This window comes from Heliangelus exortis, chromosome 1 (genome assembly GCF_036169615.1).
Source record: "Heliangelus exortis chromosome 1, bHelExo1.hap1, whole genome shotgun sequence".
Classification (NCBI taxonomy): domain Eukaryota; kingdom Metazoa; phylum Chordata; class Aves; order Apodiformes; family Trochilidae; genus Heliangelus; species Heliangelus exortis.
Window position 1 is genome coordinate 90295221 of NC_092422.1, and position 26082 is coordinate 90321302.

General features: G+C 40.1%; 2 protein-coding genes and 1 long non-coding RNA gene across 8 annotated transcripts in view; 1 reads left to right on the forward strand and 2 right to left on the reverse strand.

Moving 5' to 3' along the window:
• The window catches only part of MORC3 (MORC family CW-type zinc finger 3), a 28142-nt gene extending 25656 nt beyond the window's left edge, over positions 1 to 2486 (reverse strand). The window contains exon 1 of one of the 2 annotated variants that reach the window (XM_071753405.1): positions 2275 to 2486. In XM_071753405.1, the coding sequence (XP_071609506.1) occupies positions 2275 to 2313 (39 nt within the window). In that variant the 5' untranslated portion in view covers positions 2314 to 2486. The remainder of the gene's footprint in view (positions 1 to 2274) is intronic. The other variant, XM_071753415.1, reaches the window with a different exon arrangement.
• A 1206-nt stretch (positions 2487 to 3692) lies between these two features.
• Positions 3693 to 9780, forward strand: LOC139800446 (uncharacterized). The gene is made up of 3 exons (XR_011727752.1): positions 3693 to 3829; positions 6990 to 7124; positions 9623 to 9780. It is a non-coding gene; the product is annotated as an uncharacterized lncRNA (long non-coding RNA).
• DOP1B (DOP1 leucine zipper like protein B) overlaps positions 6329 to 26082 on the reverse strand; it is a 48480-nt gene continuing 28726 nt past the window's right edge. For 4 of the 5 annotated variants that reach the window (XM_071753449.1, XM_071753430.1, XM_071753440.1 and 1 more), the window contains 20 exons: positions 25327 to 25517; positions 22022 to 23636; positions 21272 to 21383; positions 20486 to 20671; positions 19725 to 19850; positions 18969 to 19103; positions 18307 to 18359; positions 17358 to 17462; positions 17205 to 17271; positions 15711 to 15852; positions 15238 to 15320; positions 14904 to 15013; positions 14290 to 14436; positions 13821 to 13882; positions 13032 to 13160; positions 12383 to 12519; positions 11969 to 12024; positions 11327 to 11476; positions 10719 to 10848; positions 6329 to 10059 (listed from right to left, as the gene is read on the reverse strand). In XM_071753449.1, the coding sequence (XP_071609550.1) occupies positions 9802 to 10059; positions 10719 to 10848; positions 11327 to 11476; positions 11969 to 12024; positions 12383 to 12519; positions 13032 to 13160; positions 13821 to 13882; positions 14290 to 14436; positions 14904 to 15013; positions 15238 to 15320; positions 15711 to 15852; positions 17205 to 17271; positions 17358 to 17462; positions 18307 to 18359; positions 18969 to 19103; positions 19725 to 19850; positions 20486 to 20671; positions 21272 to 21383; positions 22022 to 23636; positions 25327 to 25517 (3994 nt within the window). In that variant the 3' untranslated portion in view covers positions 6329 to 9801. The remainder of the gene's footprint in view (positions 10060 to 10718; positions 10849 to 11326; positions 11477 to 11968; positions 12025 to 12382; positions 12520 to 13031; positions 13161 to 13820; positions 13883 to 14289; positions 14437 to 14903; positions 15014 to 15237; positions 15321 to 15710; positions 15853 to 17204; positions 17272 to 17357; positions 17463 to 18306; positions 18360 to 18968; positions 19104 to 19724; positions 19851 to 20485; positions 20672 to 21271; positions 21384 to 22021; positions 23637 to 25326; positions 25518 to 26082) is intronic. The other variant, XM_071753459.1, reaches the window with a different exon arrangement.

Sequence of the window (26082 nt, forward strand, 5' to 3'; positions counted from 1 at the left end):
ACAAAAGATTCAGTTGCACGAAGAGAAGCACCTCCTGCAATTAGGACCAGCAAATATTTAAGAGTAAAGCTGCTTATCTCTCAAAGAAGCCAGACAGCTTTGCAAATTTTTTATTTTCCAAGAAAACTGAAACTCTTCCATCCCTAGCAAAGCACAAGGCATGCACAAATGAAAACAGCATTGAAAAACCTGTCTTGTCTTAAAGTATTCTGCAACTTTTGGGGGAACTCCACTGCCATGTTCACCTTTTTGCTTTTACTGCACCTGTCTGCTTGTTCCTTTCTTGATATATATTCTCCCTTCTTCCTCTCTCCTGGTTATTCTAGTCCACTTACATGACTCTGTAATGAAACACATCAGGGAGCTGATCCCAAATTAAAATGATTTTTAAATCTTATTTTTAACCTGGATCACTTCCCTGAACTGTCTCATCATACAACTGGGAAAAAAGTTCAACAGAGCAAGAGAAGGGATAATACCAGTGTGGGAATGAGTTACCGGCACTGCTCACACTGCCTGCATTGCTTATATATGATTCTGAAACTAATGGAAATTGTTTTTTTGTTAAACCAGCATATTTCCAAAGAATATCTGCTAACAGAAGAGACTGTGACCATCAGCTCTCTATTGGTCTCTAGAAAACAGAGCCTTTTACACTGTAGGACACAACCTTGTTAAAACAAAAAAAACCAAACCAAACCAAACAAAAAAAACCCTGCACAGCTGCTTCACTTCTGTAGTGAAAAGCTACAAAAATCACAGCTTTCAGTAGAAAAAGGCCATGTGTAAACTTTCACATAAGATCACTGACAACTGAAACCAAACAGCATCCTAAAAGCTATTCAAAGTTACCAATTGTACTAACTCTAGAATAGATTTCTCATCAGTATCTGTAAGAATTCAGCAATGCAGCTTGCCGAAGTGATTTCAACTTGAGAACAATTTTAAACTCTGCAGTCTGACTTGTGATATGTAGGGTTTTTTTGCAAAGTCTGATTATTAATGCTAATACGTTTTTCCATTTTAGAAGGCTAGCAGCGCACTAAAGAAAAAAAAAAAAAAAAAAGGTTAACTTCGTGTTACCTAAGGAAGAAAGAGAACACTAATAAAATGTAACAGACAAACTGTTGATTTCAAAAACTGGCAAGAATTAGAGACTTGAAGTCAAAGAGTAATAGTAATTCTTGAAGTAATGGACATTCCTAGATGACCTCTGCAATCACGAAAGCCTATATTAAGGTAATTTAAGCAGTACTGAAAATGTACTAACATACGTTTTTCACCCAACTATTTGATAAGTCATAATGATTCAGCTTGTTTCCACTACCCTGTAAGTAAAGTTATGAACCAGGTGTTTGTAACTATCTTCTAGACTTACAGGCATATTGCGCTAAAGTCAGAAGGACTTTTAAAACCATCAAGCAACTGATAAAGTAGCTTTAAATTAATTTGTACTAGCAAAATAAAGAAATGACCGATTGCCCCAAAAGGCCAGCAAGGAGCACCACTGACTTTGAAAAGCACAACACAGTAGTGGGTTTAACTGCCTGCACATTCATCACCTTTATTAAAACGTAATTAGGCCTCTTGCAAAAAGCATCTAGGATTTTAAGTAACAAGCTCCAAACCAGAGATCATAATTACGAATACGTTCACATCGACATCGCTACAAGACTGTGAAACCCCCTTCCCGTCCCCCCATAACCAACCCACCCACAAGCTGCCACTTCCCCTCCTCAACAGCCCGAGTTAACCTAGGTTTTTGGGTTGGCTTTTTTTTTTCCGAAATCCATGTCGGAGACCCCCCCATGCCTGCGGCATTCCCCGGGGTTCCCGCCCTCCTCCCCCTCAGTCGGGTGGGCAGGTGGGGGGCACCGCGCCTTTACCCCCGGGGCCGGGTGAGGTGGGACACTGCCGGGGACAGCACAAGACGAGAACAGACCCTAAAGCAAGGACTGGAGCGAGGCGGTGGTGTTTTTCAACACTCGTTCGATAACTTTTTAGCCTCGAAGAGGCAAGGCACCGCCCGCAGACCCCGCTCTCACCGCGGGAGAGCCGTGAGCTGCTCAAGCGGCGGCCGCAGCGGCACGGCAGCTCCCGCCTCCCCGGAGCCGCGGGCCTGGCACAGGCACCCCCTCACCCTATCCTCCCCGTCGGCTGCCAGACACCGGCGACCCCACAGCTGCCCTCCATACACGGGGAGGAGAAACCCCGTTCCCTCCAGAGCCCTACCCCGCCTGGGCCCCGTTCGCCCGGGGCACCCGCGCCACTCACCGCGCTGAGGCGGATGCCGCCCTGTGTTTTCGCCGCCATCTTTAGTGCCGCAGCGAGAGCCGGGGCGGGAAGTGCCGGGGAGGGGGCGGAGGCCGGGTGGGGGGGTGGGCGCTGGGGAGCTCCTGCACTTCCGCCTCGCCCCCTCCGCTCTCGCTTCCGCGCCCTCTCCTGGGGAGTAGCAGCCCTTGGGGCCCACGGCGAGCCCGCTCCCGGCAGCGGGGGCGGTGGCCCCGGAGGGAGGAGGAGGAGGAGGGCGGCACTGGGTGGGGCCGCTGCTGCCCGCCTGCTGTGGGGCAGCAGGAGAGGCAGTGCGGGGCTGTTCCCCAGGCGGGGTCTTTCTTCCGAGGATGCGAAGCTTTCTATACGCAAAGTGGGCAGATGGAGGGGGTCGGAGTGTTTGTTTTGTTTGAGGTTCTGCGCAGAATAGGGAGCTAGGTGGTATTTCAGACTCCTAGCTAACTCCAGACAGGAAGCAATGGCATATTTATCCCGTTTAACAAGCGTCAAGATCCAGCTTTATTTACACTTACTGGTTAGAAACTTTTAACGCTGCCAGTCTCATTGGTTAACTGTACTCCCCGCTTCTGTTTAAAGGCACGGTGTCCTTTTAAATAGTGGATCAAGGGTTGGACTTGATGATCTCTGAGGTCCCTTCCAACCCAGCCAATTCTATGATTCTATGATTCCTCCGTTCAGCGAGGAGCGGTCTTAATTGGGAGGGGGCGTTCCTTGAGTCGGTGGTCCCCCTCTCCCCCTGTCCTCTTTAGTTTTTGTTGACCTCGTACCTCGTGGTACAATGTTTCCTTTTTTGTCATCTCTCAAGGTTCCTCCTTGGGAGATTAATGGTTATGATGTTTGTTCTCTTATCTCAGTTGTTGTTATTCCTGTAACTCTTCAAGATCGGTATAAGGGCCTTTGCCAACTTCTGGTACTCCTCAACAATCTTCGTTTTGTCATCAAAAAAAGCTCCCGAGAACCTTACAGAGGCCTTCCAGTGCCTGAGGGGAGCCTAGAGGAAAGCTGGGGAGGGACTTTTTACAAGGGCACACAGCGCCAGGATGAGGGGCAATGGCTTTTAGCTGGAAGAGGGTGGATTTAGTTTAAACATTAGGAAGAAATTATTTCCTGTGAGAGTGGTGAGACACTGGCACAGGTTGCCCAGAGAAGCTGTGGCTGTCCCATTCCGGGCAGTGTTCAAGGCCAGGCTGGATAGGGCTTGGAGCAACCTCGTCCCGTGGGAGGTGTCCCTGACCATGCAGGGGGGTTGGAACTGGATGCCCGGCCGCGGCTCCTGCCTGCGCCGATCCAGGCCTTTCCCTGCTTGAGTTCAAGGTTCCGCATTCCCGCTTCCCCCAAAGGGACCGGGAGCTGCGCGGCCCGGGGGCGGGTCAGAACTGGCGGCCGCCCATGGGGGCAGAGCTCCGGTCCGCGGGGGGCCGTGACCGCCGATCTCCTGAGGGGGTGGGCGCGGTGATGCCGGTTACGGGGTAACGTTGAAGAGTGCCGATACCGGCAGCGGTCCGCCTAAGGCTGGCACAGCGAGCTGGGCTGCGGGGTGAGAACCGGAATCTCTGTCCCAGGTGCCCGGCGGCGCTGGCACAGCCGCCATGACAGGGTTTCCCCGCTCCCCTGTGTCCTCCGCTCGTCAGAGGCTGCGCGGGGTGGGATCCCAGGGCCGGGGTTTGCTACAGCCGTGGTCACCGCAGAAGGCGCAGATCATTAGAAAGGAAGGCAGGGAGGAGCCTGTCTGGTGCGAGAGTCTTCATAGGAAGGTGTAGCCCTGCCTGTGTCCTGAAGAGCTGCATGCACATAACACAGTAACATGCGAGAGGGCAGCATTAGTCACTGAGCGGAATTCCTCAGCTGTTTCATTACAATTACTATTGACACGAATTGACGTGTATTGACATGTACTGTCAGCTATTTAGATGTATTTTAAGCTGTGCAATGGTAAATCATAGAGCCACAGAATGGTTTGGGTTGGAAGGGACCCTAAAAATCATTTCGTTCCAGCCCCTCTGCCACAGTATGGGACACCTCCCACTAGACCAGGTTGCTCTAAGCCCCATCCAGCCTGTCTTGCTCTTCACTGTGGCTGTGTTCAGACACAGCCTCTCTGTGCAGCCTGAGCAGGTGTCTCACCACCCTCACAGGAAACAATTTCTTCCTGATGTCTAACATCTACCTACTTGAAACCATTCCACCTCACCCCGTCGCTACACACCCTTGTAAAAAGTCCCTCCCCAGCCCTTTCAGGGAGTGGAAGGCTGTTTTAAGGTCTCCTTGGAGCCTTCCCTTTTCCAGTCTGAACAACCCCAGCTCCCTCAGCCTGTCTTCATAGGAAAGGTGCTCTGGTCATCTTTGTGGCCCTTCTCTGGACTCGCTTCAACAGCTGCATGATCTTCTTTTGTTGGAGGGCCAAAAACTGGACACAGAACTTCAGATGAACTCTCATGAGAGTGGAGTAGAAGAGAATTACCTCCCTTGACGTGCTGGTTATTTACCTTAAGTCCAGATAATAAGTTTTCTTCTTAAAGGAATTTAAAAGCCCAAGTGCTTTACATGCATTTATAGCCGGGAAACTCCCTGGTGTCTGTTACAAGATAAGTATTTGCTAGTCTACGGCTGCTTTTGTTGTCCTCCCAATTTTTCATTTGGTAGTTTCCAATTTCTACACCTGGCCAAGAGCTGTGATTTTTAGTGGTGGACAGAGAGGAAAAAAACCCAGAGATGTAGGTAGGTATTGCAAAAGGAAATAAAACCAGAAGCCTGAGATAATTCATGATGACTGAAACCTTACAGGCCACATACTGTTTAGCTGAGGAGCAGCCTTCAGCAACAGACCTTCAGGAAATGCTTTTCCCTGGTCTCTTCACCAAAAGCCTTTTTTATTCTCACAATCCTGCCCACCAACATGAAGGAGATTAATGACTGTATTGGGGTTGCAAGGAATGCATTTTGCCTGCATGGATGCCTCTGCTCAGGGAATTACAGAAAGCCTACTTCAGCCTCTATCTGCCTTTTTTCTTTTTCTATACCTACGTGCTCGGGTATTCCTTCCATCTGTTTGCAGAAATGGGATCTAACAACTCCATCTGCTGAGCAATCCTCACTGCAGTTAGTTTCATCTGAAGCTCTGGGAACCGATCACCAGGAAACCAGTATTTAAATAGAGAAACCATGTCGGGACCGTAGTTACAAAAGATGGAAGTTTGCTGTTACAGCCAAACATAAATGGCCAGTCCTGCTCTTCTTGCAGCAGACTCTTCAGAGAAACATTCAGTGCTTTAGTATTTCTAGCTGCTCTGGTACAGTATTTTCCAGCATACATACAGCACACATCAATGATTTTAACACATGCAGTGTAATCAAACATCAGCCTAAATTATTCTATGATTAGCAGCTTCTGAGGTGCAAGGTACATCACACAATGTAACAAAAGATGTACAGAGAAAGGATGAAATCTCGGAAAGCTGCTTTCCACAGTCATTGGAACAGTACTTCTCTGGCCTTAGATGATTTTCAAGCTCAGTTGTATGGAAGGATTTTCTTCCTCCTGATTTAAAACGCAATACTTCCAGGGTGTTTGCCTTGGACATATAAAAGAGTACAGACTGTAGTTTGGAAATTTCAGGCTCACAGAGAAAGCATTATGCAGCAGCAGCCCCTAATTCTCTGGGCAGAGGAACTCACTCCATTCCCTGTCAGTCTGTCCTCCAGACACACAAATCCAGAAAACTTGTCCTACAAAACTGGGATCCAGGAGTGGAAAGTTTAGGAGTGTGAAAAACACGGAGGTATGAACTAGAGCAGTAGAGGCTTGTGATGGGAGGATTAGGGAGGTGGTGGCACAGTTTTACCTAGACAAGTGCAGGGGCTAACACAGACTAGCACTGAGCCACTGCTGCTGGGGTCCAAACTGGGGTCTGTAGAGTTCTGTAGAGCCCTCATCCACTGAAATTGAATTTAAAAGCTTTTACAGAATCAAATAAAAATTAAAGTCGGTGTGTGAACAGTAAAGGTAGTCTGAAAAATGAGAATGCCATTTGAAAAGTTATTTCAAAATAACATTTAATATTACCATTAGAATTACATTCAAATGTAGTAACGAGTACAATTAACCATTACTTAATGCTCTGTATTTCAAGTTCTGCTGTTCTTTGGCAGTTATCTTCCTTGCACCTACTTTTTTTTTTTTTTTCTTTTTTTTTTTTTTTTTTTTCCTTCAGGAAAATGAAACCTTTTGAATATTTAAATATGTCTCCTGCTGTGTATCATGTGCTGTTGCTATGCCATGTCAAAGCTGAAGTATCTAAAAGAGAAAGTCAAGCTAGGTTATTCTGAAAACAAAGAACTACACTGCAAAGCAAAAGCATTTTCCCTCTTGTCCTTGATACAGAGTTCTAAGGAAAAGTTTTTCAGATTCATTTACAGTTAAGTTATTCTGCTTTGGTGGTACCCATGTTTGAGCAGCACAGCCCTCCTTCATGTGGATTTCACAGCAGTAGCTGAAGAAGTAAAATGACTACAGTTAGTCCCATATAGAAAATAAAGCTACACTGCTAGTGATGCATTTCAGTCTATGTGACTGCCCCACCACCGCCTAAGCAGGACTTTTTTATTTAGAGCATTTTCCTTCCTATTCACCCTCTATTTATAATTATACAAGATCTGCTTTTATATACTAAACTTTCAATAGATTTTTTTGTATTAAGGATTAGATTCTGCTTCAGTGAAAGGAGTCTGCAAGTCACAAATATCTGAGGCCCTTTAAGCATCCATCTGCAGAACCACAGGACAAAAGCAAATGCCATGTACAAAGGCAGGAGTTAGAAGTGGTATTGTAGAAGGTAAGACCATCTTTTATGTTAGAAGTGTTATAGGCTGAGTATGAGTTACAGATTCTGCTTTTAAGTTCACCACCACAGCTTGGGGGGGGTGAGTTGTGACTGATGTCCAGTCCCCTGCACAGCTGAAATACAGGCATCCAGAATGGAACATTCCCTCTCAATGGGAAGGATGAGAAAACCCTCAGTCTAAGTTAACAGGTTTACCACCTCCAGGTAGGGAGGAAACTATGTGGAGATACAGGCTTGTAGCTTATGGGAGAATGTAAAACAAAAGGTTTGATGGCAAAAAGTTGTCCTAGATTTTAATAGCCCATCTGAGGGGTGACCTCACTAATGGTTATAAACATGTAAAGGAGGAGTGTCAGGAGGGTGGAGCCAGGCTCTTCTCGGTGATGCCCAAGGACAGGACAAGGGGCAAGGGGTGCAAGTTGGAGCACATGAGGTTCCATGTAAAGATAAGGAAAAACTTTTTCCCTTTGAGGGTGCCAGAGCACTGGCACAGGCTGCCTAGGGAGGTTGTGGAGTCTCCTTCACCAGAGGCATTCAAAACCCATCTGGATGTGTTCCTGTGTGACCTACAATAGGTGACCCTGCTCTGTCAGGGGGGTTGGACTCAATCTTTCAAGGTCCCTTCCAACCCCTAACATTCTGTGATTTGACATCATCTCCTTAGGATTTCAAGAGAAAAAGTATATTCCCAAGTATGGAATACAACCACCAGAAAGCTGAAAAAAACTACCAAATCATCCTAAGTATCATCAATATTCTCTTTGAAAAATATTGAAGATATCTAAGTAATGAACACAAACATTTTAAAAACATTCTGCTCCGTTTTTCAAGAAATACTTCAAAAGGATGACTCTTCACTTGTGCTCATTCCAAGAGTATTAGAGATCATGAGTAAATTAAAGTAATACAGATTATTCACATTCTTAGTGACTACACACATTACATTTCAGTCTTTCACTTTCCTTAACTGTAAAAATGCACAAAAGCTACTTAAGTTTCATGTAAACCTATTATAATAATATACCCCATAAAACATTCAGCATTGTCATTGTAAAACATAATGTTCATAGTTTCATTATTTTAGTTTATAATCCAGAGATGGAATCTTCATATATCTGTCAATAAAAAACTGCAGAGTAGCCATCCATGTTTGTTGGGTGAGTTTAAAAAAAAAAATAAATTCCTGGCCTCACAACCTGGTGACATCAAACCATGCAATTTCTATGTCCTTTTTTCATTGGCAAAATCAAGAGTGGTGAAGTCCAGTGCCCAGCACATTTACCTCAGTTGCTGTGCTCCAAATAACAGAAGTAGCACCTAACAGTCTGCAGGTATATCTTGTAAAACCATTCTTCCTGTAGGCAAAGGTGTTTAAAAAAACTAAAAGAGCAGGAAAACCTTTTCACCATGAAAGGATATGATGAAATCCCCCTCCCAGACAAATCAGCATTGCATATTCAATCAGATAATCCAGAAAATATGAAACCTCAATGGAGTCCACTTTCCTCATCTGAAAAACATTCTGCTAAGATTTTTGTTGCATGTGTGGCTCAGTGGTGCTTATCCTCTGCCCCTCAACAGCACCCTTTGGACACGCAGCTGTGCTGCTTGGTGGCAGAACTAAGCCCACTCCCCAAGACCTCGGGCAGTGGTAGCAATGCCAGTTCTTGAACAGGCTGCACCTTGAACACTACTGTAGTCACAGCACTGCGATGATCTCCCTACCTTTTTTAAACACCTAGGAATAGCCAAATACATTCGTTTGTATAAAAAGTGTTAAAAAAAAATTAATTAAAATTCACTTTGATTAGGCTGTTGGTATACAGCAATTTATATTTTTACAGAATTAGCTTAATTTAGTTGCATTTCAGAAGTTGCAAAGTGACCTTAGCAACTGAAAGAACAAAGTTTTTTAAGTAAAAAAAAAAGAATTATAATATTTTTAGTCAACTACTTAGAATAAAACCCCTTCAAGTAATGCAAATTACAAAATGTTACTGCATAAGTTTGTCTTTTATGCATGTGTTTGTCTTTTATTTAGGAATCACTAATACTAACGACTGCTATTATAGTACAGAGTTGAATTTACAAGTATGTTATGTGCAGCTATTTGCACAATGCTAAGACTTATAAAATAAAGCTGTTTGAAACTTAGGTGGCTTAGAAGTTGATAAGTTTTAGGAGAAAATAAAGAAAACAAAAGTGGGCTTTAACCTCAGGAAATGGCTTATCTGCAAACTGATTGTGCACTGACACGCAATATTAGCTTTTTCTTAAATTTCCTTTCAGAACACAGTTCCAAAATCAGGTTAAAATTCTTACTTGAAAAGTATTCAGATAAATGGTATAGCTGCTACTTTCACCAAGTCAAAAATATTCTTCCTTTATTTACAAAATCTCTTTAATTCTTCACATTGAAAACAAGTAAAAGAATGCAGTAACTATGATAAATTACCACTAAACCATACTTTTCCTTCCCCCCCCAACAGGAACTAAAGAATCCTGCTTGTTAACACCCAACTCAGAAGCCTGGGTTTTTGAAGAGCAGCAAGCAAGAAAACCCAAAACATACTTTTCAAAACTGGAGAAAAAAGAGGAGAAGCAATGCAATAAAGTTTTCCCTTTTTTTGCTGCTTATTCACCATGAGCCAGATGTCTGATGTGCAGCTTAACTGTCCATGTTTTCAAGGAAGTCACATTCCACACTCTCTTCAAGCTGCTGTAAGATCTTTATGCCATTACTGCCAACAAAGTCCAGAGAGAGAGATGCAGAAGTGTGTGAATTCTGGGACTCCCTCCTCTTTGCTGTGAAAGCACAACACAGAGTGTTGAAGAAGGGCATAAGCTGAGTGATGCTTGATATAGAGGTGAAGTTCAAAAGAGGACATTTGTGCTTCTTGGAAATTCCCTCAGTGTCCTTTGTTTCCTGTAAGCAAACAAGCTGAGATTTACTAAGGGTTTTGCGTTAAGACAAAACGTTGCTATGGCTTGTCTGGACCCTGTGCTACACATGTTTTTTGTACTAAGAGCCTACAACTGAACCACAATGCAAATTATATACATGGTATTCCACGTTCCATGTTCAGATTTGAGATTTCATTAAACAGAAGTCTCACAAGTTCAGAATACAGCAAATTTGTACTAGCCTTCAGAATCAGGTATCAAATAAAACCAAAACACAGAGCTATCTCTGGAAAATACTCCTATTTCCTTTACTGAAATAATTAATATTAAACCTTAATGGCAATTTAAAATGCTATTATGGTAAACTTTTTTGACAAAGCACAGAATGCCTTTTTTAATAAATATTCTTCTATAAATGCCTTGTTTGAGGCATATTGTTTTAATTGTGGTTGTGGGCATATTTAAGGGAACAACAGGAAAACTGCCTATTTTTTCCCTCACTCAAAAGCAATACGACCTCCTCAAGATATATATATGAAAGCAGGAAGATAATTTTTAAAAGCCTCATAAATCTTACTAGAATATCTAAAAACCTCTTGCCTAAATTAAAATCTTGTAATTTGTTTTAAAAAGTTAATGTATTAAAAAAAAAATAATTCAAGCGAAGCATCCTTTCTTTACCCCGTATTTCATCTTCAGCAGGTCCATGATTCTTTTAATGTGTGGTCTGCAAGCCTGATGATTTTCTACCAGATGAGAGGTTACAGTAGATGAATCTGTGTCTACCTCTGGGACAAATGCCCATTTGTACCTGAAACAAATTGATTACTTGATAAGCAGACAGGCAGAAAAACATCCTTGTTAGAATCATACACAGTTTAATAGAGCACTGGTTTGTTTACAGAAAGAGCTGTTGTAACTATAATTTTATGCTATTACCAGATCCAAACTTGTTGTACAGGGATGTTACTATAATGTCAGTATTTAAAAGCAAGCAGATGAAAAAACTTCCCAAAGTTTGTGCAAAGGAAAACCAAACAACAGTCTCTGTATTTCTCCTCTCCCAAATTTTCCAAGTTAGGGAACCTCCTAATGAGGATGGTGAAATCTTTCTACACTGACAAGACCAAATTGTTTTTCCAAATACCCCAAATTACATTTTTCTGAGTGCAAATAACTGCACTTGTAAAAAAGCCGATGGCTAAATTAATTTTAGAAGAAAACAGATCTGGAATCACATTTAAAAGATAAGAACAGTAACAACTTGCCAAAGTAACCAGAGGACTTACATTTGAAATAACTGCATCTTGTCAGGTGGAAATGAGAGTGCTGTGTCCAAAAACTTACAAGCTGATAAGTACAAGGACAGCTCATTCTGCTGTATGTCAGATCCACCACCATCACTGGAGACTTTCTGTTTGCTTATTTTGCTGTTATTCCTGTGTTAGTTACAATTTAGAAAGGCACCATTAAAACATAAATACACTAAATGTTTTTCATTCAGCAAAAGAGAAATGTACACATTTACACAAGTGAGCACTTCAACCCTTGTGCAACAAACTGTTTTTTTCTGTATGAGCACTGTGATTCATATAAAATGGTGGTAGAAGAACAAGTAATGTGAAATATTCAGAAAAAAGTCAACATATTAAAATACTCAAATGCTGGCTTAGCACCTCTTCTATTTCTCTATGCAATTGAGTGGTACTTATGTTTTTTGAACCTATCACTCTTTTAGCTGCTAAAAAAAACCCCTAAACTATGATTCATCAGTACAAGAAATACAACAAATACAGTAAAAAAAAATAACATTGTCTCCTCCCTAACTCAGAGAACTCATTGAATAAATAAATACGTATTTGCAACTACAGAACAAACAAAACTGTTGCCAGTGTTCACAAGTTCTCTAGCAGACAAATGGTAATTCTTACTTTGCTGGCTCATCTTCCTCAGTTAAATCTTCTTCCAGCTGTAGAAACGTCTGAATCTTTAAGGAAATAAATTATTTACGGGGATGCTGAAATATTCATACAACTCGATCACAAAAAAGTTATGCTTCACATGGTATAAGGAACCACAGACTCTTAATTTAGCCTAATGATTTGCAACAAATTAACAAATCACGCAAGAGACTACACTAGCAACAAGAAAATTAATGAAAAAGCTATTTTCTAATGATAATGTTAATTTTTTTGCCAAATTACCAGACTAATTTAGAACTATGAAAACATTTCCTTTATCAAGCAGCAAGAGTATTTTAGGAAGAAGAAAGGGGTGAAATGGGAAAAAACCCCTCCATACACTAATTATTATATGCACATTTCAAATTACTACTTATTCCTTACCAACTCAGTAACCATAATTGGCCACAATGAGGTTAGATGCTGAGGAGAAATCCTTAACAAAAGAACTCTGAAGAAAAGAAACATTTGTGCAGCAACTAGAGAAGTTTGCCCAACACGAAGGTTCTCAGTCAGTCGTTCTGAAATAAATATTAAAAAAAAAAGGTTAAAAAAACCCCAAACAGCATGATATGTTCCTGAACATGTGTTGTTTTGGGAAATAAAAAGTGCATAAAGTGGTGAAACAAACTTTGTGCTCTACCATCAGTTTTGAGTCGAGTCCCTCACACTCTAATAACAAAACTGTGATTCAATAAAAATCTAAAGGCGTGGTGGTTTTATATTGGACAAAATTTTGTCAAGACTGAAATTAAGGAGAACAACAACAACCCAAGAGTGGCTGGAAGACCACCACAAAATAACCACATTTCCAGTTTTATTTCCCAACCAAAGACTTTGGAACCCATATTCCTGTCTCCCTCTTAATGAGATTATTTATCTGTTATCATTCCAACATTCACAGCATCACAAATTTTGTTTAAAACTTTTCAAATATGGAAGTATGTGCTGGAAAGCAGGTGCCACTCCTTTTTACATGATTTATATATGTGTTACAGCTGAAAAAAAAGGCAGATGAAACTATAAAGCTTACCTTGTATTAAGGGAAGATAGAGATGATACTGATCAATCTCTCCACTAAAGACAGCGAAAGCTTGACGCTTCAACAACATTGCTTTTTGCTCAAAACTTGGATACAGTTTTAAGGTGCTGCTCTGCATATCTATAACAGAGATAAGAATTATCTACCATGTAAAGACTTTGTGCATTTTTGGTTGAAATTAATTCCCATGTCCTGAAATCTTTTTAAAAGAAAAACTCTCTCTGGATTGTAAACCTTCATTCTTTTAGCAGAACTTATAAAGAGATTAAAGCTTCATTTTCTTTTGAAGCTCAAGGCCACTTTGAGGGGTATTATCCCACCCCTTTCCCCCAGGAGTTATTCCTCTACAGTCTCCTCAAGCCTGAATTAGATGTCAAAGCACATTGCTCAAAGGTTTGCTGTACTGGTGTACCACATTCCTCCTACAGCTCAATGCCCATACACAGACACCTGCAAAGTCTCCTTGCTTTCTAACAGGGAATAGGTTCAAAAGGTCACACTTCAGCAACTTAAAATTATGGCCAAATGTAAATGCAAGTGTTTGACATTAGCACTTTTAGAACAAATATACTTACAGTGTGTTTTAGACATGACCGAATTACAGAATTAACTTAGCACAGCTTTTAGCTGTGAATAAAGGTGACAATATAGACAATTATGCAGATGCAGTGTTGCCTGTATTTTACTGATACATTAATATATTAAAAATGCACCCAATATCTCAAATGCAAATAGATTTCAAAACAATATAGAAATAAGTTATCAGTAGCTGATACTCACTCATCAAATCTTTAAACATAGTTTTCTCATGTGTTAGAAGATGATCAATAATGGATCTCCAGCTGAGTAAGATACAGAAGGAATTAGATAACCACAGAAAGTTTTGGTATAGATTCACCTCAGAGAAGATTTTACTCAAGCATTTCATACAAGGAAAGTTTCTAAACAGTATCCAATATACAGATTCTGGTTTAACACATACTGCATTCTAGGTCCTCCAGCTCTGCTGTATGCAGTACCCCAATCAATAAGGGGAGTATCAGCGTAAGACAAGTTAATTCTTACGCACTATAATAAAAACTTAAGTACTTACTCAGTAGAAGTAGTGGTTCAAGACTATTTTTAACATTATTACATTCTATAAGAAAGTATTTAACAATTTTTTTTCCTGTAGTAGCCATTCTCCTTCAAAGCCTTTCTTTGCAAATTCAGAATAGAATCTTTAGAGTGCTGCAATCTCATGTCTTACTGAGTGCATGAAGTATCCATCTGGAAAAAAGCTGGATCCATATACAGCTCAAGAACTTCTTTTTTCCAGGCTCGCTTGGTGTAGGCATATCCACTCAATGAGCTGAGCAACTGAGCACCAGCACGAAAACTAGGAATGTTGTAGGCACTAGGGATGGAGAATAGTAATGATAAATATATTTATTTTTGATAAATATATGAATTTTTTTTTAAAGTTAAGTTCATGTAACTAGAAAATAAACTCCAGGGTTCCCCAGAACTTCTAACCCAATTCTCTCAACTGAGAGGCATTCTCTCAATGCAGGCAATGTCTGCATTAGCTCATAAGTCAAAGGTGTTAAAAAAATGAGTGGGTATAGATAGCACTTCAGAACATGGTTTAGTTGGCTGGTGGTGCTGGGTTGATGGTTTGACTTGATGATCTTAGAGGTCTTTTCCAACCTTAATAATTCTATGATTCTTTGATTCCTGGGGGAAATACAGCTTATTAGAACGGGAAGTGGGGGGTGGGTGGATTGCGGGGTGATGCAAACAGAAGAAAACCCAAAAGTATTAAGGTGTGGTCAAAAAAAATCAGACTTCATGAAAATTCACATGTTCAAAGAGAGTAGTCACCTGTGGTTGCGTAAATAAGGAAACACATAATAAAGCAAACGTGAAATCAATGGCACAGCTTTCTCCTTCTCATCACTCCGGTAAACCATGTCCAAAAGAGAAGCAAGAACCTTAAAAACAAAAATAATGTCTCTTTAACTCTCTAGTTAGTATTTCTGACAAAAGGGGAAAGCATGTAATATTTCAGACTAGAATGTATGTGCACATAGGATGCCTCAATAAAGATCTAAGTTCCCACTCAAACTACCAGGAAAACATAATGCAAACTGCTCAAAAATATCAAACAACCACCCTACAGATCAGAGCAGCAACTACAAAACTGTTTCCTACTTACTTCTGCAAGGAGGGAAAGGGCTTGGACACTGTATATTGAAGGTGCAGAGGCAGAAACCATTGAAGATGGTGCCACTGATGTATCTAAAAGAGGCAAAATAATTTAGTTTTCCCTCTGGAAATGTTTAAATTTTGCTTTTTCTTAATTTTCCTCCCAAAAGGAACTGTTTTTTGTGTATTTGTATTATAGTGCAATGCTTCTGGGCAAGCTGCCACAATAACATTGCTCATGCCCCATGCTTTTCTGTCCCAGGTACTGCAAGCACCTGCAGTAAATTTTCCTCTGTATTACACAACCTGTAGATATTTACTAAACTTGCTTAGGCTGATTTTGTTACTGGAAGATAATGTACTTTTTTGTTTTATTTTACTTTACTGGTCTCATGCAAAGTACATACTACTGAACGACTTGCATTCTTTTTTGACTTGAGCAGTAGAGAAAAAGCAGCAGAATGTCAGACAAAACCACATTACCATTCATATCTTCAATGTTGAAGTCATCTGGTAAAATCTGAGGCTGAGCTTTCACTTCTAAGTTCCGGCTAAGCCAACTAGTTTGTTCCAGAGAAGAACCAGCAACAGTCCCTACAGCCTCCAAGATTTTTTGGGTCACTTCCTACAACATAACCAGACAACGTAGCATCAGATGAAAGCTATTGTCACCTGGCCATATAGAAAAGATGTATATATACATATGTACACACACACATACACATATATATACATAGACATGTAGATGAAAAAAGTCCTTTTTAAATGGAACATGTCAGGAGGATCTGAAGCAGGCACTTTTCTATCTTAAAAGCATAAATACTTCTCTTGAGATCACTTCAAATAAGAACAGGCAAGAAAATGAGATGCTGGAAAAACTTTGTTAGCTTAGGAGGTTTTAGTCATGATTTTCCACACAAACCATTACCATTAACATAGTATCAATTTAGCATCAGTTCTGCCACACTTTACATTAGATCATTTGTCAGAGACACGATCTGAATTGTTCAGCACCTCAGAAATGGCATACTGATGCCTTTATTGTTTTGAACATTGTTCCTTTTTATTCCTTTTATATTCACAAACCATTAAGTAAGGTGGGGTTTTATTGTACGGTAATCTTTCTGTTAACATTTAGGTCTTTTTATTAGGGGTAAGAAAAACATAGCATCAAACTGTGTACATAGTCACAGTTCAGCAGTTTCCACTGAAATGAAAAGCTGGTGACTCTAAGGAAACCAAATCCCAAGTACCTAAAGCAATGCAGAGGTCACTCGTGAAGAGGCTGTAAGATGGCAAAACTGTCTTTTTATCATCATTATCATTTTGCTAGCAAGTCTCTGAAGCAGAAGTGGAGACTTAATTTCTCTGTTGGCACATAAAAACACTGTAACCATAACACTGGCTCATCTCATACATAGTCATTATGTTGACTCAGAGCCAAAAGTGTACCCACGTAGGTAGGGGTTAAACTGTTCTGGAGAAATTGCAATCAGTAGAGGAAGAGAAGCCTGCTCTCCTCCACCTCTTCCTTACATAAAAGGTAAGCTGACAGTCATTTATATTGCCAAATAGAGATGCTCTTTAGAGATAATTATGCTACTATTTTCCTAGATAGCTTTGAGATTTCAACACTTACACATGACACAAACACATGACATCACACTTGTGTTATGATTTAAATTCTGAGAAAAATCAGAAAATTACTCAGGAAAAACAGCTCTGTAAAGTCCATAGTTACCACTGCAATTTCAGGCATTTTTGACAAAAATTTGTTAGAGACATTCTGTGCATCATGTCTCTCAGATTTGTCTCCCATATTTACCAGGCCTAAGCCAAAGCATTGGCATGTGGATGCACATTCACACAGTCTAAAAGCACAGATCAGTCTAGATAAAAAGTACAGGTCAGGTCATCTTCACTTAGGCATATAGTACTAGCTTTATGAACTAAAAGGTATACATGTATACACTGTACCTGCAAGTCTTTTTGGTCTTTCTTGTTTTCTAGAGTTGGTGTCCTAGTCACAAAGTCATTCAGAGTACTGTGGGAAAATCAATTCACTCTGAGTTAGTAATTGGACAGGTCTACTCGATGCATCTATAAACCACCATCTCTCTAATGCAGTACCTGAGAAGAATAAAGTATCCAGGAGGAGCCAAGTTCAACTGCACAGACTCTTTGAGAAGTCCTAATAAGGACTGGAAGTTCTCCTGCAAAGCTGAGACAGGCAGTCTGACAAAAAAGCAATACCAAAACACACCAAATGTGAAGTTAGAGTTAAGATAAAAACAAACAAACAAACAAACAAACAAACAAACAACATATATGCGTAACTTGGTGGCCTAAAAGCTTCCACCAAGATCAGGTCTTTAGATCCTGAACCTTCCTAGCTGATGCAACATGGTGTAAGTCTCAAGCATCACAGGCAATATGCATACATCAGTAGATGGTAGCAGCACATGCAGTATGGCAGCCAGCACTGTAAGAGGGCTGGGCCTTCAAGGGGAAGAAAAGGGACAAAGTTTAGCTAACTGCTCCACTGCATGCCAGCTGATTTTATTTCCATAGCTTACTGCATACAGTATACTGTACAGTCTGACATATCCCAAGGCTTCCTTATGAGAAAAGCCAAGTATGTAAAGAAGAGTTTTAATCAAAGGAATATTTCCAGTCAACTGCCTGACCCACGACATGTCCAGAACAGGCTGCAGCCATAGTTTAATTGAACTTAGAAGTTCTCTATCCATTCTCCAAGCAAAACAGAACAGATAAGGAGAAAGTTCCTAGGAAATTATACAAATATCTTGCTAATGAGATGGCTGAAGCATGGTGCTCAACTAGGATGAAATGAGGCTTTAAGATTGGCATTATCAACAGATCAAGGGAACATAATGTCACAGCCCAGTTATTTCATGTGTATTTATTACTGAAGAATGAAGTAGCAATAACCATTTCCTACATAAAGGTGTTCTGTGACACTGTGACACAAAGATCAAAGTAAAGCAGAAATAATGATGCTGGCTGTTATCCTAACAGCAGTCAAACAGTAAATTCTCTTTTATTATGACTGAATTACCTTTGAATGAAAGCATAACTGAACTGCAGCACTGGAATATCTACAAGAGATTTCTGAAAAATTAAAGTAAAATCACAATTATTTACTATCAGTAAAAAAACAGAAGGCTCTTTAATACTCATGTTCAATAGTTAAGACACTCTTCTTTTTTTTTTTTTTTTTTTTTTTGCACAGCAATATGAGGGAATTCAGAGCCTTAATAGAGGAGGACACTAGTTCAGAAGGAGTCACATTGCTCTGGGACAACCACTACAGTTTATTCAGAACTGTAGGAGCTTCTACAGTGGCAAAGCATAGTAGCAAAACCAAACCCAATTGGAAGATTGTAGACTTAATGTTCAGATAAGGATAAAAAAATAGGAATGTGCCACTGCGTTGTATATATGCAGCAGCTTTACAAAAATTGTCAGTATCTTCGGTACTGGAGGACTCCAAATCTTTTCTTAACCAGTAACTTCTCCAGCAAAATATTCTGAAGGACCTACTCACACTGATGGATCAATACACTGATACTCACATTCTGGAAAACAACTCTCAGGACCTACAGAGAATCACGTATTTCCCCAAAAAGCCAAACTTTCCTTCTAATAATATTTAGAAGGCACACTGGAGTAGATCCAGCATGTAATACGTTAAGAAAGTGCAAACATCTTCATGGTTACCTCTTCACCCTTGATTTGTGATGGTTTCTTGACTACCTCTTTGACTAGGTGTAATATAGTGTCAATTTTCAATGTGTTAAGTGCACATACTAAGTCCACAAGGATAAGCTGAGATGCACTGGCCACTGGAGGAATCTGACAAAACAAAACAAAAGACACCCTTCAGGTCCCTGTGTAAGGAAAAACAAGTTGAAAAAACAGCTTTTTGTGTGCTTACTAAAATATCAATATTTATACAAAATGTTAAATCAGACAAGTTAAATCAAGCATGCAACAATTTGTGATATACAGATCTTCTACCAACACCACTGATATACTCAAATGTAAGCAGAAATGAAAGAGATGTACTACTTAGAATGAATGAATGAGTCCTGAATTCCAGAGAACACTACATCTCTAATCTTTCTCGGAAAATGGAGCTGATTCAAGGTCTTTAAAATATAATAGGCAAATTGTAATCCTAAGATTGTAATCCTAAGATTACAATTTAGCACTGAGCAAACAAAAAAAAGAGGCTATTATTATCAAACTCAAACTGACACACTGTCCTTTTTATTTGATTACTTATTTAGCTTTAACTGTCCTCCTGATGTTTTGTGAAATTCTGTATAAATAAAAGCATTTCAGATTTTTCAGTGGTTTGCTTTTAAAAAGCCCCCAAAGAATCTATAAACAAGACCAGAGTTTAGAACTGAAGATATAAGTGTAACAGTTTTCCATGTAAAGGCAAATGAAGGTGCTCTTCTTTTGTTTCACCTTGCTTTTACTTTGATTCCTATGAGGCTTCTTGCTATTCCACACTGCTGCAATTGCTGCCATCAACTGGATTCCAAGTTGTGCTGTCAGTGGATTCATGAAGTCCAGTATTTTAGTTCTCAGTGTCTACAGAGGTGAAAAAATAACTGTCAGTGCTAAACTTTGTAAGGCAAAGGCTATCTCACACTCTGTATAACCTTACTCCCTTTCCAAGATGTTCAGAAAATACACAACACCAGAAGAGTATCTTTATATACTTGGCAGTCAGACTAGTTTTGATAATTTGTTTGAGTTAATGTATCCTTCTTACAAATGGAAGGCATGCTTGTTAGAAAACAGATTGCAAAACAGAGTAAGTAACTTCCTGCATTACATTCTCCCTTCTCCTACTGATATTTTTCATTAGTATGATTCACTAATATCAGAAGAATAAAAAAGTCTAGGATTTTTATTCCTTAAAATCCATGTTCTATTGCCTGTGAAAGATTCAGATAATTCAGACGCAGTTGGCGCCACAGCAGCTATTAAGAAAATGCAGAACATCAGAAAGATCAGGTTGCAAATGGGAAAAAAAAATAAAACAGGGGAAAACCTACTTTTGTAGGTAAGTGCTGTGCAAATCTGCAGCCTGTGAGAGTTCTGCAAAGATTCTGTGAGTCCCAGTGGCAAAACTCATCCTATGAACTGTATGTAAAATGCACTAGTGACTGGGGGGATGGTAAGGATTATGAGATACGCAAGCAGAATAAAAGAAGTCCTACTTTGGTTGCTTTAAAGTAGACGGAAGAAGAGCCTTTAGTTGTTCCAAAGAAGTCAGTTGGTCTTTTTTGAGAGTCTTCTCTCTTTATAACGTTCCAAAGAAGGGACATGGTATTAATAATGCGAGGCAATTCTTCCAAAATGGCATTCCTAGCATTTCTTAGGTTTGTAGGTTCAGTTAAACATGACTGGAAAAACAAAAATATGAGTATTAAAACACATTATATTATGCACCACAGAGTCTCTGCTCTTACACTATAACTAGAGAATTATAGCCAACTTTTGTAATAACAACTTTAAAAATAATTCAATCACTGTATTTCTGAAAGACAGTGCTATCAGAGTCTACTGAATTTGCTGTTCACTATTTTGGCACAGACACAATTGATTTGTCTAGAAAACTATTAGGATAACATCCTCTTCTGACAAATGTTATAGGAATAAAAACTGTAGACAACACATCAGCATGTTGTTAACTCAAAGTAAAATAGAAGAGTTCGTTAATGATAGAGCAACTGTAGAATAAGCTATACATGACTAATTGCATGACCAACATTATCTGCTTAAAATTAACCTTTTTTCAAATAAAAAAACCCCAAGTTCAGTCCCACTCCCTTACACTTTATTTTGGTCACTTATTTTTATGTGCTCTGAGGCTTCTTTAGGGCTATCTCCTCGTATCAAAGTGCCACATTACTACTTATATTCACCTCTGAATGAAAAAGGGATGCATACTTTGATGAACTTGTGCTGAGGCATCAAGCAAGTGGTAGGCATTAAGCATTCACCTTTTTCGTTTGATTGGGGTGATCCAGAAGGCAGAAGTGACCAATGGTTGTCAGACCTTCCAAAAGGGTCAATGGGTAATCAGGGGTAACATTTTCTCTTTTAGAAGTTGAGCTTTGGAGGGGAAGAAAGGGTAATAAAATAATTATAACAAGCCAGATGGTATTACCTTGATTAAAAACTCCTGTATAAATCTGTTTCTATTCAATAGTTAAAAGAATACTGCAATGACCAGACAGGACTATAAAAATAAAGGATTCAGAAATTATGCTTGGACAACTCTACTTCCTTGTCTATATTTTTCAGAATGTTATTCCCCACCTGACCATAAATCTTTAGTGTTCAATTATTTTTCTACACTCCTTTAACTTAATGCCTGTTCTAAGCAGTATCGCTGTATTTTTCTTCTCCAGAGTGCCTCTCCTGAATTAGTCCTCCAAAATCCTCACTCTTGTCAAAGCTGGGAACTTCTTTTTTACCTTGATGACAGGCAGAGGGGGACAGGAAGTGTCACAGCTGCTGGTACTTCTTGCTGCTGGCCCCCTTTCTTCTCTTCCTCCAACTGCATTGAGCCCTGATGCAACAATTCTGTCTCCACCTCACCTGGGCTCAAGGGACAGACAGCTGCACATGCAGCAGGGTCTGAGGATCAAACTCTGGGAGCTACAGCACTAAACTAGTAAGTTACTATGCACTGTTCTGTAGTAAGGGGAACTTTGCAGCATAACAAATGCCACACTGCAGCCTCTTACCTTGCTGATGTTTTGGCTGATGTCTTCACAGCTTCATTTTCATACTGCTTGACAAGGTCATCCAGGTTTTTACATATCTGCACAACAAATGGTGCCACGGTCCAGCCCAAAGACTTCCCAAAATAGGGCAGGGAAGATGTGACTAAGCCTACCCAAGTGGGATGCATCCCATAGCCATACTCTGGTTGCAAACCTCTAACCACAGCAGAGACAAATAATCCCTGTGAAGTTATTGGGTGTGGATACACATATTGCATTGCACCAATAGCCTGCTGGAAATTAAGAGCTTGCTGCCATTCCTTAGAGAGGTCTGGCTGACTCTCCTGCTCTTCATGAGTCTGTCCAAGATGGTGCTCCAACACAATCAATACCTGTAAGAGCTTCAGTAACTCAATCTGGAGGGGGTGTTCACTCCATATTTGATCATGCCCAAAATTGATCAGGCTCTCTTCAAAGATTTCTTCTGCAGGACCATTATTAACTCCATCTGCCATAAGCAGTTCATAGCGTTTCTGACTTGTGTACATAGATGCAGACAAAGAAAGAAGAACAAACTCCTGAATTTTGCATCTTCCTAGCAAATTGCGTATGAACTCAACGTTCTTATTCTCTGCAGCCTTTGCCATGGTACCTAGCTGAGCCATCATTCTGATCAGAACTTCCACACTTTTTACCTGAACCTCTCTGTTGCCAAGCACATCTCTGTGTGTGACCTTCAAGTAGCACGGATAATACGAACGCAGAAAACTGAGGCAGAGGTAAGTGAGCAATTCTATTAGAAGAGAATGGGGACACATGGTTGGGGACTGAGTCTGAAGCTTGCCATAAAAACTCTGCCCCACAAGAGCTTCCTGATGGCGAGCTAAAAGATTGTAAATAAGGTTCAAATGTGCTGTGGAGCTGGTATCCATGCTAGTACTAGCCACAGCTTCAATAAATTCTTTAGGGTTTGTTTTAAGCACTGCCTCCAGAATAGAAAAAGCATACAACACCCTCTTAGAATCATAAGGCTGCAAATATAACAGCATGTGTTTGAAGAGAGCCTCAATCATCTCCTGTTTTTCCTTCTGCTGCTTAAGCAACTTAGAATGAGTAATTTCCTGGAGCTCTAAGTCCACCTCTTCATCACTTGACAGCGACTCTGATGCTTGAGTCCTCTCAGAGTCAGCACGCACGAGGTTTAGCACTACAGTGGATTTGGAGCTTTCAGGAAGGAACATGTTGAGAGAACTCATGTGGTCTGTGGTCTCTCTGCCATCAGTTGCAGCACTGTCACTGGCCCCATTGCTCACTTCTTGCAGCTCCAGAGAAGGAGAAAAAGAAGAGGTATTTTCACTGTCATGGCCTGTGCTGGTGTCTGCTGATTCTGTGTGCTCACTGTTATCTTGGTCACCATCTGCTTCATGTGATGTTACTGCACTACAAAAGCCATCGTATTCAGATTGTTCGGTTTTTAACTCCAGCTTCTCTGGATCTTTTTCCACTTCTGCCCAAATTGCTTCTCTATCCACAGTAGTGAACTGGCTCAACGGAAGATTTTCCTCAGAATTGCTCTCAGAGATGCCAGACTCTTTCAAAGAGGTCTTTTTCTTGCAAAGCCAATAATGAATATCTTCTGAAAAAAAAAATATTTTTTTCATTTTTCAAAAAGAGTGTATTATCATCCATTTCATACAATATGTTTTATATCAGATAAAAGAAAAAGTTAAACAGCTACTCTGACCTAGTCTACTGTTAACTGTAATGACTAGAGCTAAAACAGAATGGGTTAAGGCAAGAATTATCTTTGCTTTAAAGTGGTAGATCAGTCCTAATATATTGTAAGCATACCAATCAAAACATAATGCACATGCTGTTTCTCTTATGCTGTGATTGCCTAGATGCAAATTTTTTTATGCTTCCTGAGCATAAAATATTTGTTGAGATCAGTAGGGAATGAGAAGGGTAGCAGCAGAGGAATTTTTTTAGATGTTAATTTTTAAATTAATGTATGTTATTAAGAACTAATGTTTTCCTTGACTATGTGCTGTGGATCAAGAAAGGAAGATATTAGCTCTATGTTTGTATAGCATCTAATAAGAAGGCCTCTTTGGATGCTATAAATGTCTGCCATCTAACTATTTGCCAATCAAGAGAGAAAAACAATTATGCAAGACAACAGCAAGGTTAACAGTAATGAGACACACAAGTGACACAGAGTTTTCTGTATACAAAACTACTGGACACTTCTCCACTGTCTTCCTACTCTGCTCCAGGAAACAACCTTGACTTCTTGGACCAAACAGAGCAGAGTGTCTCATATCCACACTCCTCCCTGCAAGCCCAAATCTGAACAGACCACCAGACTTCACAGGACTCTGTGCTTGGAGTGAACTCTGGCTCCATACCTGCCTCAGCTTTCCTCACAGATCTGTGTCACACTCTGCTGCACATTTGACACACAGATCATATGTGGTTCACAACAGTTCTCATTACGGGTCTTAAAATGGGTGCCTTCCACCTATCAAATTTAGTTTGTCAAGGCAAAGACATCCTGCCACATTCCTAAATTTGGTGGCTGGAGGTCATCTTCAAATCCAAATATCTCTCTTTGCTTCTATATCCTATCTCTGGGACACTTCAAGACTTAGGACACAATGGCTCAGCTCTCCTCTTGAATAAAGATGGATCTTTTGATGAACTCATTGGAAATTTTACATCTTAGCAGAATTATTTTTTTTTTTTTTTTCTGTGATGTGCCCTAAAAGCAAGAGTAAGATGTTCCTCGTAACCTGTCTGATTATTTTAACATCATGCTGAATAAAGAAACCTGGTATGAGGCTGCATGGTGTGCTGGGCAAGACTGGGCAGAGAAAGTAAGCATTGCCTGTCCATCATGCCTACTGGGACAGTTCCTGGACTGACCCAGTCACCAAACTGCTCCTGGATTTCAGTTAGTTGCAGACCTAGTTTTGCTTGCGAAGGGATCCTGTGAACAGTGAACACACATGCAGTGTGGATCAACTGGGAATGGCAATGAAAAGTGTGGGACAAGATCCCTGAGCAAAGCAGGAAGGAATTCCAACCAACATTATTGGTGCAGCCACCATAACAGAAATTATCATTAGGCCTTTAAGTAGCATGACTTACTCTTGAACCTTGTTTTAGGCATCACTAGAAGTACTTAGATGAGGAAGAACCTATGGACCTAATACAAGACAACTCTGTCTCAACGGGATGCCAATATACTTCAGACATGACCTTCAGCTGGTGTTCATGAGTATGCTATTTTAGCACTTACAATTTCAGTCCAAGAACAGTTTTACCTGCTGAATTTTTCTGTTTGATGTAGTGGATGGACGTGCGCTGCGTCTTTGGGTGAAGCAGCAGCAGCAGGACTGGTTCAAGAATCCGTGCAACATCATTAAGTGAAAGAGCACGGATCAGCCAGCCCTGTGCTGCAGCACCAATTGCACCATCTGAACAATTGAGACTGTCCAGAACCACAAACAGAGACCTGAGTGGAGAAATCAGAACGAAGAAGCACAATTGAAATACCTTAAAAAAAAAAACAACAATGTGAACAAAAAACTAGTGGCAGGGAACAGACATAGTACATGTTCAAGTAAGCATCAGCTGATGGCTCAAGCTAACACTAACTTGATCATGCACATTTTCCAGTTCAACTCAAGTCCACATGTGTTTGTAGAAGTGAGGCCATACATACACTCACATTCTAGAAAAGCAGCATACTTTAAAGTTCTTTCATGTTTTTATTTAGAAAGACTTTCAATGCTTTGTCTTATTTTATACAAAAGTGATGATAAAATAAGATTTTATTTTCTTTTCTATAAGTAGCTGGCTTTATTTTCTTTGGAAAAAAATATAATCCACTCCAAGATAAGAAATTGTTTTCTACGCAGAAACTTGTCTGCAAGCTACTCTTCAGAAATGATGCTCTTTCTACTTTTACAAAAGCTTCTTCCACACAAGAAAGTGCATGGTGCACACAGAGTGATTTGCAAAGGTAATAGTGCAAGAAAGCTGAAGATTTTCCTTTTCCCATGTCAGAAAGAAGAACA